The following is a 13,761-nucleotide window of genomic DNA, read 5'->3' as shown; positions in this document are numbered from 1 at the left end:
GGCGGAGAAGTGAGTGTTCCACACAGAGACAGACTGCTTCCTGGGGTTCATAGTCACCCAGGGGGACCTACGGATGGACCCAGCCAAGGTCAATGTGGTACTGGATTGGCCCCAGCCCTCATCCCTCAAGCAACTACAACGGTTTGTAGGGTTCGCTAATTTTTATAGGTGATCTATTCGCAATTTTAGCTCCCTAGCCGCTCCCCTGACAGCCCTCACCCAGACAAGCTTTACATCGGCCCCGGTCCTCGGGCATCCTGATCCGTCCCTGCCATTCATTGTGGAGGTGGATGCTTCAGACGTTGTGGTGGGAGCAATCCTGTCCCAGTGGTTCCTCATGGACGGTAAGACTCACCTCTGTGCGTTTTTCTCCTGTCGGCTGTCCCCAGCGGAGCGGAATTACTACGTGGGGAACCGTGAGCTGCTAGCGGTCAAGCTCGCCCTGGGGGAGTGAAGGCATTGGCTAGAGGGGGCCGCCCATCCATTCGTCGTATGGACTGACCACAAGAACTTAGCCTACATTCAGGGGGCCAAGAGGCTCAACTCGCGCCAGGCCAGGTGGGCATTGTTCTTTACCAGGTTCCGGTTCACCATCTCATACCGTCTGAAGAACACCAAGCCTGACGCGCTCTCCCGGCAGTTCGACCCCGTGGGCCTGGTGGAGAGGGATGACCCCACTGTCCCCAACACCCTGATTGCTGCCTCAGTTTCATGGGGAATTGATAGGCTGGTCAGAGGAGCACTACGGCGGGAGCCCGATCCGGGCGGAGGTCCATCGGGGAGGATGTACGTACCCAAGGCTGCGCTCTTGCGACTGCTTCAGTGGGCGCACGCGTCCGACCTCACCAGCCATCTGGGGGGCGCCAGGACGTTGGAGTTCCTGCGTAGGAGGTTCTGGTGGCCATCTGCTGAGTGTTATACGCGCGCCTTCGTGGCTGCTTGCCCGGTGTGCGCGCGCACGAAGAGCTCACGTCAGCCCGCGGCAGGGCTGCTCCGACCCCTGCCTATCCCCAAGCGCCCCTGGTCCCACATCTCACTGGATTTCATTTCTGCCCTACCCCACTATGATGGATACACGGTCATCCTGGTCGTTGTGGACCGGTTCTCGAAGGCTGCCCACTTCATTCCCCTTCCCAAACTCCAGTCGGCCCGGGAGACGGCTAAGTTGGTGGTGCAGCACGTTTTCCGGGACCATGGCCTTCCCCAAGATGTGGTGTCGGATCGGAGCCCTCAGTTCACCTCCAGGTTCTGGAAGGCGTTTGCCACCTGCCTCAGCGCCTCCGTCAGCTTGTCTTCCATCCCCAGTCGAACGGGCAGACGGAGCGCATCAACCAGGATCTGGAGGGGGTGCTGAGGTGCTACGCCTCCAGCAACCCAGCTACGTGGAGTCAGCGACTGCCGTAGGCAGAGTACACCCACAACACCCTTCTCTGCTCGTCCACCGGCCTGTCCCCCTTCCAGTGCCAATACAGGTACCAACCCCCCCTATCTCCGAGCAAGAGGAGGCGGCGGTCCCGTCGGTCCAGGCCCACATCAGTCGCTGTCGCCGCACCTGGAGGCAGTGGTCTTTCGCCCAGGACAGAGGTTGTGGCTCTCCACGTGGGATCTTCCTCTCTGCGTGGAGTCCAGGAAGCTGTCTCACCGGTTCGTCTGGCCATTCAGAGTGGTCTGGCGAGTCAACCCAGTGGCCTACCGCCTGCAACTTCCCCCCACCATGCGGGTGCATCCCACATTCTGGCGGGTGGGGAGGGGTCTCTGATTTCTGATGGACTGGGAGGGTTATGGGCCGGAGGAGCGGTCCTGGTTGCCCAGGAGGGACATTCTGGACCCAGGACTGATAACAACATTCCGTCGCCTCCACCCGGAGGCGCCGAGGTGAACGGCTGGGGCCGTTCTTCATGGGTGCACTGTTACAGGAGAGGGTCGCAGTTCCGGAGCGACCCACTAGGTGTCATCCTCCGACAACCTTAGGCACCTCCTCACTCACAGTCGGGACTAATCATCATCCTATTGGTGTCACCTGTGTCTATCTGTTCATCTGTGTATTTATACCTTCGCTTCCCTGTGTTCCCTTGCTCAGTTTTCTCTGCTAGTTTCTTGATGTCAAGTAGTACGAATCAGTGTCTGATCACGAGACGGAAGTACAGGTACTTGAGAAGTGTTCTCCCTGTTTCATTGTTGTTTTCAGTCATACAGTGGGGGAAAAAAGTATTTAGTCAGCCACCAATTTGGCAAGTTCTCCCACTTAAAAAGATGAGAGAGGCCTGTAATTTTCATCATAGGTACACGTCAACTATGACAGACAAAATGAGATTTTCTTTCTCCAGAAAATCACATTGTAGGATTTTTAATGAATTTATTTGCAAATTATGGTGGAAAATAAGTATTTGGTCAATAACAAAAGTTTCTCAATACTTTGTTATATACCCTTTGTTGGCAATGATACAGGTCAAACGTTTTCTGTAAGTCTTCACAAGGTTTTCACACACTGTTGCTGGTATTTTGGCCCATTCCTCCATGCAGATCTCCTCTAGAGCAGTGATGTTTTGGGTCTGTCGCTGGGCAACACGGACTTTCAACTCCTTATTATTATTTCTGAATGCACTGAATATGTATGTATGTATGTGTATATATATATATAAGTCTGCAACTACTCTGTTCAAACAGATATAATTAAGGCATTGTAAACCTAGGGTGTGTCCCTTGATAAAAGGCACATTGTCCGAGAGAGATTAACATGCTTATCAAAACATCATGCCAGGGTAACCCTACACGAAACACAGCCCATATTTTAAGTGTTTCTAAATTTCCCTATGGGAAAAATAATTGGTTGAAAAACGATTTGAACCATTTCCCTGTTTGACCGTTAGGTTTTATGGGTATTATGACACCTCCACTGTGGGGCTCTATAGTCTACCATTACTTCTTTCTGGTCTCCTCTCCTTCATCTGTTCTGGGGCCAAAACTGACCATGGATCAGCGTCTAGGCTCAAGGCCAATAGACTTCATCCTCCTCTTTCTGATCCCCCTGTTTCTTCTGTCCTTCCCAGGTACACACTTCTACGGCACTCTAAGGAGAGACAGAGTCTGGATGGGCTCAATAACCTACATTACTCCCCCCTAGTGTCCCGGAGGCCTCTCTACACCAACATATCAGTCAGCCTGAGCAGAAAGCTAGCCCCTATAGCGGACTACTGACCAAGAAGGGACATCAGCCATATCTCACCAGTCGCAGCACTGCTTAGGACTGATTCTGTTTTTTTAAGCAAAAAAGGAGACACGCAGAAGGGTATTGGATGATCAATCCTTGTGACGTGTGAGAGAAAAAAGGAGAATGCTGCACTTGTTTTGTGCCGTGGGCCATCCATCGCTCCTATCATCCGGGCTTCCCGGCGTCTCCACCTGCCTTCCACACCATTTTGGCCTTTAGCATTAATTATTTCATTCACTTGTTAATTCACTCATGGAGACAATTGCAACCGTAACCATGACCACAGCATGAACACATTCCCTCCATAGGACATCAGAGTGGTGTGGAGGGGACAGTAGTGTAATTTACGAATGTGTATGTGGCTGAGTTAGTTTGTACACACAAAGACACAAACACGCACACAAACGCGCGCACACACAGACAATTTTAATTTGTCCCTGCACTGAATATTTGTATTGATATATTAAACCTCACACACACACAGTAGGTCCTCACAGCTGGCTCTGCGTAGGGCATGAAAAACGTATGCACTGACCAGAGACAGCACTGCATAAGAGCTAGAGAAGTGATGAGAGAGAGCAAGAGAGTATTTGTGTATGTTCAGTGTTATGCACACACTCCGTGTATGTCTTGAGAATACATGAACACACACATGTGCACACATACTGTAGACAAAGGTATAACATTAACTTGAGACTGACTTGTGTACAGAGTGGCAGGCTGGTAAGGAACCTCCGTATCAATACACAGAGCAAACTCACAGGAGACCCACCTTTACCTAAATTAACACAGCTCAGCCAGTCAGAAATAAAAAACCTTTGACATATGTGTGTGCGTGCGCATGCCTGTGTGTGTGCATGCATGTGCGTGCGTGTGAACAGGAGAGGGAAGGCTATGCAAATGTGTGTCAGCATCCTGTTTTCACTGCTTTGAAGGATTCTCTTAGGTCAGACAGATGTTTAGTGAATCTCTTAAACTGTGAAAGATGTTATTGTTGACCTCATGACACCCTATTCCCTATAGCCAGCCCTGTGTGGTCAAAATAATGTAGCACACTGTATAGGGAATTTGATATTTTTTGAGCGACAGTCTAAGAATAGAGAGCACGATGGCGAGGCTGTTTTTCTCTCCTCTTTACTCTTCAGTGTTTATTTAAGTAATTATTAGTTTAGGCGACATATCAAATGGCACCCTATTCCCCATATAGGGCATTACTTTTGACCAGAGACAGATATAGTACTATATGGGTATAGAGTAGGGGTAAGCAATCCTGTTCCTGGAGTACCGCAGGTACTGCATGATCTTGTTCCAACTAGGCACCACACCTGACCAGCTCAACTTATTGATCAGTTCAGTGTGTTGAGGAAAAACTAGTTACAAGGATCAGGCAGCGCTCATTTTCCAGTTTATAAGAGTTTATTCAAGCAATTGCAAGGAAGTTCCCTCTCAGGATAAAGCCAGAGAGTAACTTGATTATTTACAACTCACTCAGTCTTTATATACTTAATCTACACAAAGAGCAAGAACAGGTTATAACCAGTTCTCACAGCCTATGTGTCTAAGATAGGAGAGTGATAAGATTTTTAGATTCTAAACAGATAGAACAAGAATTCAGCCTGGCTGGACTTTTAGTGCCCCAATGAGACAGTAATAATAGTAAAAAAAATTCTAGTCATAATAAATCACTCCTTTGTGCTGTGTGTAAAGAGGTTACTGGACAGAAGGGAAGATTACCAGTGAATTGCACTATTCAACTCAAGCATTAGACTGTAACAAAACCATTTTGTCCCAACAAGTGATTGCCTCAATTCAACACACCTGGTCTTCCAGGTTGGTTACAGTTTTTCTCGATTGCTTGAGCACATTTGTCCAAACAGAATTCACTTTTTCAAAACAATTAACACGTTGGCCAAAATGGCACATTTAATTTGCAAAATGAATTAAGACTCTCAAAACATTAAATATATGACACAAAATCAACTACCTCCATCAAAACATATGACTTGTTATCTAATGAAAAGTTATTTCAATCAATCGTTGCACAATGGCCCAATAAATACTAACTCCAACTATCAATATACCCTACCATGGTTAACCCTCTTTTATATGTCTGTGCCATTTGTTGATACTATAATTATATAGTATGCACTATAAAAGGCAAGTAAACATATTATCACAGAATGGGCTGTATTCTTTTTTCCTAAAATGATTTGACCAAAGCTGACTAATGCAGAAATGATGTAATTTAAGAGCATTCATATTCAGAAACAAAAAGCTTTATTTGATATTTTTCCATTTTGTCCTTGACAAATTCAATGATGCTGTACAGTATATACAGAGAATGAAAAATAAAATACACCAAACTAACAAATCACTGCAAAAACAAAGCAATGTCAAAAAAGGCAGCAGAAATACAGTGTACACCACATTCAGACCATTTGTTCTTGTCGATCAGGACACATGTTTTCATCAACATCACACTGGATGTTTTCCCTTGCAATGCAGTGAGGAAAAACATCTCCTTGCATAGCGCATCCACACTTGGCAGTCCTCTGCGGTGATCGCCAGACAACCAGCATTCATTGCATCTAGGAGGGACATCTGGTCATGTGGACTGTAATCATAAACTTTCCACCTTCCTCTATGGGCCCCTCTACCTCTCCTTTGTCCTTGCCCTCGGCCTCTTACTTGGTCCATTTTTTCAAACAGCAACTCAGAGGTGACCTCTTTTATGCATGAATAAGGACTGATTGCTCAAATAAGTTTTGCACACGTGCAGAAGAGGTTCACATTCATGGGAGTAATTTGTATCATCTGTGAGCAAAATGTTTTAATTTTGTTTGACATGATTTACTAAACTGAGATTTGCGTCTTTTGTAGAGAGTTGTGTTTACTGTTTAAGAAATGTTTGCTTAGCATTTGCATTGTGTGTGAAAGCAATGAGAAATGACTTACAGTTTTGCAAAAAATAATACTGTTGTGCTCATTAGGTTATGATGGAGATCAAGTGGACGCCCAGTTTAATTAAAAGTGTCTTAGCAATCAAGAAAAACAGTAAATTTAAAAAATGGAGTGGCGTACCAGGGTTGCCTGCTCCTGGTATAGGGTGTCATTAGAGACATAGCCTTAAAGAGTCAATATCAGAAAAAAATAAAACGTATTACAATGTTATCTTTCACCAGAGTCTACTGTATCTAAAGGGACACTGCACTGTATTCACAGCTGCTTCATGTAATGTTATTCTGACGTTGGTTAGATGTTGTGATAACGCTCAGCAGCCCTGTTCTATCCTACTGGATTACGATGGGATTTGGAGACATTAATCTGATTCTAGATCTGTACCTAGGGGCTTCTACCTGAAGCATAGTGCAAGGATGCCTTGGTTGATTGGAGTCACTGGGCCAGTTTGACAGGAAGGTGAAGCTAATTACCTGGCGCCACACATTAGGTATTGGTATATTATACCCTTAATAACTGGTTTAGCCTTATTTTTTAGCTGATAGTGGTTATACTGGCTTTTGTGTGTGGGTGGTATGCTTCTACGTAACACCTCACACACTAACATAAACTGAAGGTGCATTCACCTCACAAAATATCTTGAGCAATTCAAGCACTTCGTCGTCTTCTCAGATGAGTGTGTGCTTGTGCGCATTTGTTTGTGTGTGTGTGTGTTTGGCAGTGTTTATTTGAGTGATTTGTTATGTCATAGTACTGTAGTAATATAAAATGCAGTCCTATTGTTGTGTCTCTTAAAAGCCCATTTCCAACACATTGTTGTGTCCCCTTAGCTGCCATATACAGCTACTTCATTACACACACATCACCTTGTCCAAACAGTGACTTTCATGTATCATTAGGGAAAAACATTTAGCGGTTGAAATAACTGTTCATTTTCAGTTCCCATGATAATATGACAGAGGCGGGACCTCCTTTTATTAATTCACTATTTTATGGATTACTTCCTGTGATTGATTTTGTTGTGGTTGCTATTGTGATGATGAGGAGACTTGTAGGAGGCTTGCTGTGAGACAGGCTGTGTTAGAAGCACTGAAACGTAGTGTTAGTGTGAGACTGTGAGAGTCCAACCTGTGTGGAAAGATGTTCCAAAGATGTTCCCTAAACTCTATGCCCTTAGATCTGAAAGAATTGGATAAGTATAAACAAAATGGTAACAGCTCCACCATGCCTTTTAATTTGCTAGTTGGATTGTCTGCCATATTGCTTACACCGTTCAAATCCTGTCAGATCTACGCAAGTGCATAGAGATTAGGGTGGAGGGGTTGATTTGGGATTTTACATGTTTATTCATCTGCTGAACAGACACTGTAGAAGGAGGAGACCATTTTGTGTGACAACCACAGGAAGAGGGAGACGCCTAATCAGAAAGTGATTGATGTCACTTACTCCCACTTAGCACCTTCAATTTCCTGATTGATAATCAATGGTGCTGATCTGCTAGACCTCCGATTGGGGGAGTCACTAATTACGTGCTACATGGAAACCAATCTGTACTTAAATAGCTACAGGAAGTATCCCTCTTATTGGTTAATCAATTCCTATTTTCAACATCACCCAACCAGAAGCACGTGTTTACCCATTGTAGCCAATTTGGAGGTGCTTAGTGGAGAGTTGTTGACATTAGCTGCTAATTTCTAAAGTCTTCCTCCCCGAGTGTGTTTGATTGAAATGGTGGAGCCTGTCAATGCCAGGGGCCATCCACAAGAGACTGTGGTTGTTTTTGCTTGAAAAGATTGTTTGTTTTCAAGCACTGATCTGAGAACTGCTCAGAGTGGCTTAGGCACAGTTTGTAGGCCAGAGTGTTCCAATACGAGCCCAAATGTTTACAGTCCTGATGGAAGAGGAGGAATAAAACCCAGAAGTGGTACTGACCTGGAGGCCTGGGTTTGAATCCCCCTGGTGTTAGCTCTAGGTAAACCCCACCCCAGCTCTTGAGGCCTGTAGCCACGGGTTCTCTTCCTTTGCCTTGAACCAGAGTGACTTAGACCTGGGAAACAAAGTGAACATGCAGTATTCTCTGGCCTGTCAATGAAATTGGTTGGTCTTTACAGTGCTGCAGCCCTCGAGGACTAGGACTGGGGACACCTGGGTTTAGGTTGTTGTTCTTACAGGGGCCTTGGAGGACAAGGTGTGTCCTTGTGCACAAGGTGTGTCCTTGTGCTCCAAGGCCCCTGTCTTGTCAGGCTCCTCTCTGTCCTAGCAGAGCCATGATCTGACTGATCTGATCCATTCTGATCCATTCTGTGCCAGTCCAAATGAAGGGCCCAGTGCCGCTCAGCCCTGGTATGGCTAACCTCAGTTATTATTCGGTCTAGATGTACATGTAATAGATTGGATAATCATGTAGGCGACCTGTCGCAGAGCTAAGCACTGACAGACTGGCAAGCCTTAAAAATCTATTTGATTTATTTAAGTGTTTTCAAACAAGTTTAAATGTTTTATAAGCAAATCCATTTAAATTAAGGAATATCAGATAAATGCATATCAGATAAATGTCCAATCTTATTGTGTCTTGTGTTTTAGAAAAGATAAATAAAAAGGTCTTAAATCACTAAAGATGCTACCTTAACGAACAACCTCATCCAGATAGATAAGCACTTTCACATTATTAGTTCCTTACTCATTTTAGATAAGGAATAATGTGAGGGTTAGTCCATCAGCTTTAGAAGCCATCAGATTTCTGGAATAGTTTGGTATTACAAATGCTTTCCCCTTGTCATGCAGCAGAAGATATTGTATGGAATCTAAATAAGTGGGTAATCTCTGTAGTCTGAAGTGGTACGGTGTAGGGTTAGGGTGTAGCTTATAGTTGGTAGAGAGCACTACATCAGCCAAAAACACAACCAACTCCAGATTCTACACCCCCAAAAGGTGTTTGTATGAAAGCAAATTAAAAGATGAATAAACGACTATATTATAGTTTATTTCTCCTTGAAATAAAGCCATCTGAAGCCACTTGTAAAACTTGATGTCAGCCTTATGTGAATCTGTTTGTGTATCTGATTATTTTTTTTTATTTTTTTTACCATCGTTGTTATTGTCAAAGTACACCAATTAAATGAGCTTCAAACGATGTCCATGTTGCCCTGAAATTATTGTACACTCTTAGAGGGGGGAGGGGCTAGAAACAACATTGGTCCAGAAAAGGGCTAGAAAGAAAAGAAAGAGGGTTAGGAGGAAGGAGAAGAGGAAGAGGGAGTGGTCAGAGCTGGTCACATCTGTACTGTAGGAGAAACAGACCACATCACATCTCCTGTTAACAGTACTCTAGTCTCCTCACTGCACAGCTGTTCAGATTACTGACTGGGAAAAAGTGTGCGTGTGTGTGCGTGCGCGCACGCACTCTATCACAGCAGTTCCACGGCCTTGTCGTGACTCCTGCCTGTACACCCATCTGACCCTCAAACACTCTCCTCTCCTCCTCCCCATCTTCCTTCCTCCCTCTCACCCATCCCCTTCCATCTCTAACACTGCCAACCTCAGCAGTCTTTCCCATCTCGATACACTCACCCTTCCTCCCCCTCCTTTCACTTCCATCCTTTCTTTCACTCGTTGAAATTATTTCCCTCTGTAGCCTGCCCATCCTTTCTCTATGACTGCATCCTATCTCTCACCCCCTCCCCCCCCACCAAAACAAGGACTCACGGTTAGTCTTTGGTTCTCATTGTAATATCTTGTCGACTTCCAACCAGTGCTGATGATGCAGTAAACCTGCTGACAGTGCAGCTCTTGTGCGCAGAGTCATATCCTATCGCTCTGTTTACTCTCTAGTTGGAAATACCACTGAAATACTAAACAAACCATAAAATCTCTGTTATCAGAGGAGTTGATGCCTCCTGCTGGTTATTCTTAGAACTGCATCAGAACATGAGAAATGTGACGTTTTCTTTTTACAAGTGCTGGTCTGTTTTTGCTATTATGTCAACTCCCTGCCATTCATTGTTTGGCTTGACAATGAGAAATGGAGATGGTAAGAGTACAAACAGATCTGGGACCAGGCTACTAGAGACCCTCTAGTACCAAAAAACTTCAGCATACTACTATTATATCTTAGACATCAGAATGACCAGAAAAGAAACCACAACAGTTTAAAAGTAAAAATAGCCTTTGAATGACCAAAGCATCACCCATAGCATTTTTACACTATTAAAACGCTCAGAATTGAAGACATTGTACCTTTCTCTCTCATCTCTAAATATCAGGAAGCCTGAAAGAACAGTCTGCTTGGGTGGGGAGCTTATACAGTGGGGAGAACAAGTATTTGATACACTGCCGATTTTGCAGGTTTTCCTACTTACAAAGCATGTAGAGGTCTGTAATTTTTATCATAGGTACACTTCAACTGTGAAAGACGGAATCTAAAACAAAAATCCAGAAAATCACATTGTATGATTTTTAAGTAATTCATTTGCATTTTATTGCATGACATAAGTATTTGATCACCTACCAACCAGTAAGAATTCCGGCTCTCACAGACCTGTTAGTTTTTCTTTAAGAAGCCCTCCTGTTCTCCACTCATTACCTGTATTAACTGCACCTGTTTTAACTCGTTACCTGTATAAAAGACACCTGTCCACACACTCAATCAAACAGACTCCAACCTCTCCACAATGGCCAAGACCAGAGAGCTGTGTAAGGACATCAGGGATAAAATTGTAGACCTGCACAAGGCTGGGATGGGCTACAGGACAATAGGCAAGCAACTTGGTGAGAAGGCAACAACTGTTGGCGCAATTATTAGAAAATGGAAGAAGTTCAAGATGACGGTCAATCACCCTCGGTCTGGGGCTCCATGCAAGATCTCACCTCGTGGGGCATCAATGATCATGAGGAAGGTGAGGGATCAGCCCAGAACTACACGGCAGGACCTGGTCAATGACCTGAAGAGAGCTGGGACCAGTCTCAAAGAAAACCATTAGTAACACACTACGCCGTCATGGATTAAAATCCTGCAGCGCACGCAAGGTCCCCATGCTCAAGCCAGGGCATGTCCAGGCCTGTCTGAAGTTTGCCAATGACCATCTGGATGATCCAGAGGAGGAATGGGAGAAGGTCATGTGGTCTGATGAGACAAAAATAGAGCTTTTTGGTCTAAACTCCACTCGCCCTGTTTGGAAGAAGAAGAAGGATGAGTACAACCCCAAGAACACCATCCCAACCGTGAAGCATGGAGGTGGAAACATCATTCTTTGGGGATGCTTTTCTGCAAAGGGGACAGGACGACTGCACCGTATTGAGGGGAGGATGGATGGGGCCAACAACCTCCTTCCCTCAGTAAGAGCATTGAAGATGGGTCGTTGCTGGGTCTTCCAGCATGACAACGACCCGAAACACACAGCCAGGGCAACTAAGGAGTGGCTCCTTAAGAAGCATCTCAAGGTCCTGGAGTGGCCTAGCCAGTCTCCAGACCTGAACCCAATAGAAAATCTTTGGAGGGAGCTGAAAGTCCGTCTTGCCCAGCGACAGCCCCGAAACCTGAAGGATCTGGAGAATGTCTGTATGGAGGAGTGGGCCAAAATCCCTGCTGCAGTGTGTGCAAACCTGGTCAAGACCTACAGGAAACGTATGATCTCTGTAATTGCAAACAAAGGTTTCTGTACCAAATATTAAGTTCTGCTTTTCTGATGTATCGAATACTTATGTCATGCAATAAAATGCAAATTAATTACTTAAAAATCATACAATGTGATTTTCTGGATTTTTGTTTTAGATTCCGTCTTTCACAGTTGAAGTGTACCTATAATAAAAATTACAGACCTCTACATGCTTTGTAAGTAGGAAAACCTGCAAAATCGGCAGTGTATCAAATACTTGTTCTCCCCACTGTATATATTCATGAGCTTTCCTTGACTGACAGGTCTTTGAAATGCCTTTGTGGTCATTGCCAGGTAACAAGGTAAACAATGGGCCACATCTCATTCTGAGCCTACATTTTCTCTGCAAATGCTCTCATGGTCAACAGAGCTGATCGTGGGCTGTTGGATACTAGACAAACAGCAGCAATACACAATTGCATTTCTATTGTTTTGTAACTAATTACAGAATACAGTTCACTGATACACTTCTTCACAAGAATTTGTAAAGCCTGCGTCACCTTAGACATAAGGGAATGTACATGAGCATACAATAAATGTACTGGACAATTTATTGGTGCCTCTGCATTAGCATTATAAATGACAATATGTTCAGAATTGTATGTATTGATCAGACATTTATTTGGTATTTTACGATAGGCCAGCATAGCTAAAAGATCAACATGAACACTCATGAGAAATAAAGGTGAGAAATAATGGTGAGACATCATTTGACATAAAATACATCATTAGAGCCATAAGCCCAATATAGGGCCAGGCCGCCCTACAGTGTGCAGGACCCATTGATTTGTATAATTTGTAACACATCTCCTGTCCGAATGCTTAAAAAAAAAAAAAGTGATATCATATCACGTAAAAGTTAATTACTTAGGATTCAGGAAATACAACCAACTACAGAGATTGTGGGGAGGGGAGAGGAAGAGGGGGACTCATGTACCCGCTTCAATCAAGCAGGCTTCAGTCACCCACTTGGCTTCAGTCACCCCAAAGATTGAAGCAGGAGACAAATCCAGCTCACACTGGGCAGACAGGGGTCCTGTTATGCTCGCACAGCTTCCTCACATATGGCGCTGGATCAAAGGTGATCTCATCGAAGAGGAGATCCAGGAGCCTGTCTACGTAGCCTGTAATGTTTTTGAAAAGGGAAATGTTTGTTAAATGGGTAGTGAATTTAATTTAATTTACTGTTCTAAGTTAGGATGCTATCCATTTGTTAATGTAGTTATCTACTCATTCTACAATGTGTTTTCTGGTGTTTTTGAATTTGAACATTTTGAATGAAATGGCAAAATATTATTTTCAGGGGTAAATTACAAATACTATACACACTGCAAATCATTTTGTGGACAACATTCCTTCGGGCCAGCTGTGTGCTGGCAGTTCTAAGACTAAATGTAGGGGGCTTAGGGATGGAAGATAAAAAATACATAGTGACTATCATGTGTCTTACGGAAAGTATACCGTTCACAAGTCAAAGCAGCCACAGCCACAGTTGCATTATCTAACGTTAGCCCTTCGATCCCCCCAAAATGTTGGCTACCGTGTCAGACTCATCAAACTCTGATACTTACATTATGGTCAGCGCTTGCAAGATCCACTGTCAATGATGGGACAGCATCTGTCTTCAGGATTAGCTTCCTGGCAAGACTCATCGAATGTTCTCCCCAATTGATAAAGCAACTTCACTCGAAATGTGCACTGCACGCGCGTGACATGATCATAATTCTTGCTGCAGCCTGTCCACCCGAAATGAAAAGCAGCCACTGCTATCTGATGTCTTAATTCTTCGGAAAATAGCGTAAGGTTAATTTTACACTATAGCATCCAGTCACAACATAGTGTGCTTTTGCTGGCACGCTAGTAAGTAGCTTGCTACCTAACAGTCAGACAACAGATGAAAGGTTACCAGAATCTTTGGTCGTACGTTCTGTTTGAGCT

At 44.3% G+C, this 13,761-nt stretch overlaps 1 protein-coding gene across 1 annotated transcript in view; it reads left to right on the top strand.

Moving 5' to 3' along the window:
- The window catches only part of LOC121538624 (beta-1,4-galactosyltransferase 5), a 100,196-nt gene extending 90,894 nt beyond the window's left edge, over window positions 1-9,302 (top strand). Inside the window, exon 9 of the mRNA XM_041846807.2 lies at window positions 3,051-9,302. Coding sequence (XP_041702741.1) covers window positions 3,051-3,198 — 148 coding nt within the window. The 3' untranslated portion in view covers window positions 3,199-9,302. The remainder of the gene's footprint in view (window positions 1-3,050) is intronic.
- The last annotated feature ends 4,459 nt before the right edge of the window (window positions 9,303-13,761 follow it).

The sequence above is a fragment of the Coregonus clupeaformis genome, chromosome 24 (assembly GCF_020615455.1).
Source record: "Coregonus clupeaformis isolate EN_2021a chromosome 24, ASM2061545v1, whole genome shotgun sequence".
NCBI classification, from domain to species: domain Eukaryota; kingdom Metazoa; phylum Chordata; class Actinopteri; order Salmoniformes; family Salmonidae; genus Coregonus; species Coregonus clupeaformis.
This window is presented reverse-complemented; position numbering and strand designations above follow the sequence as displayed.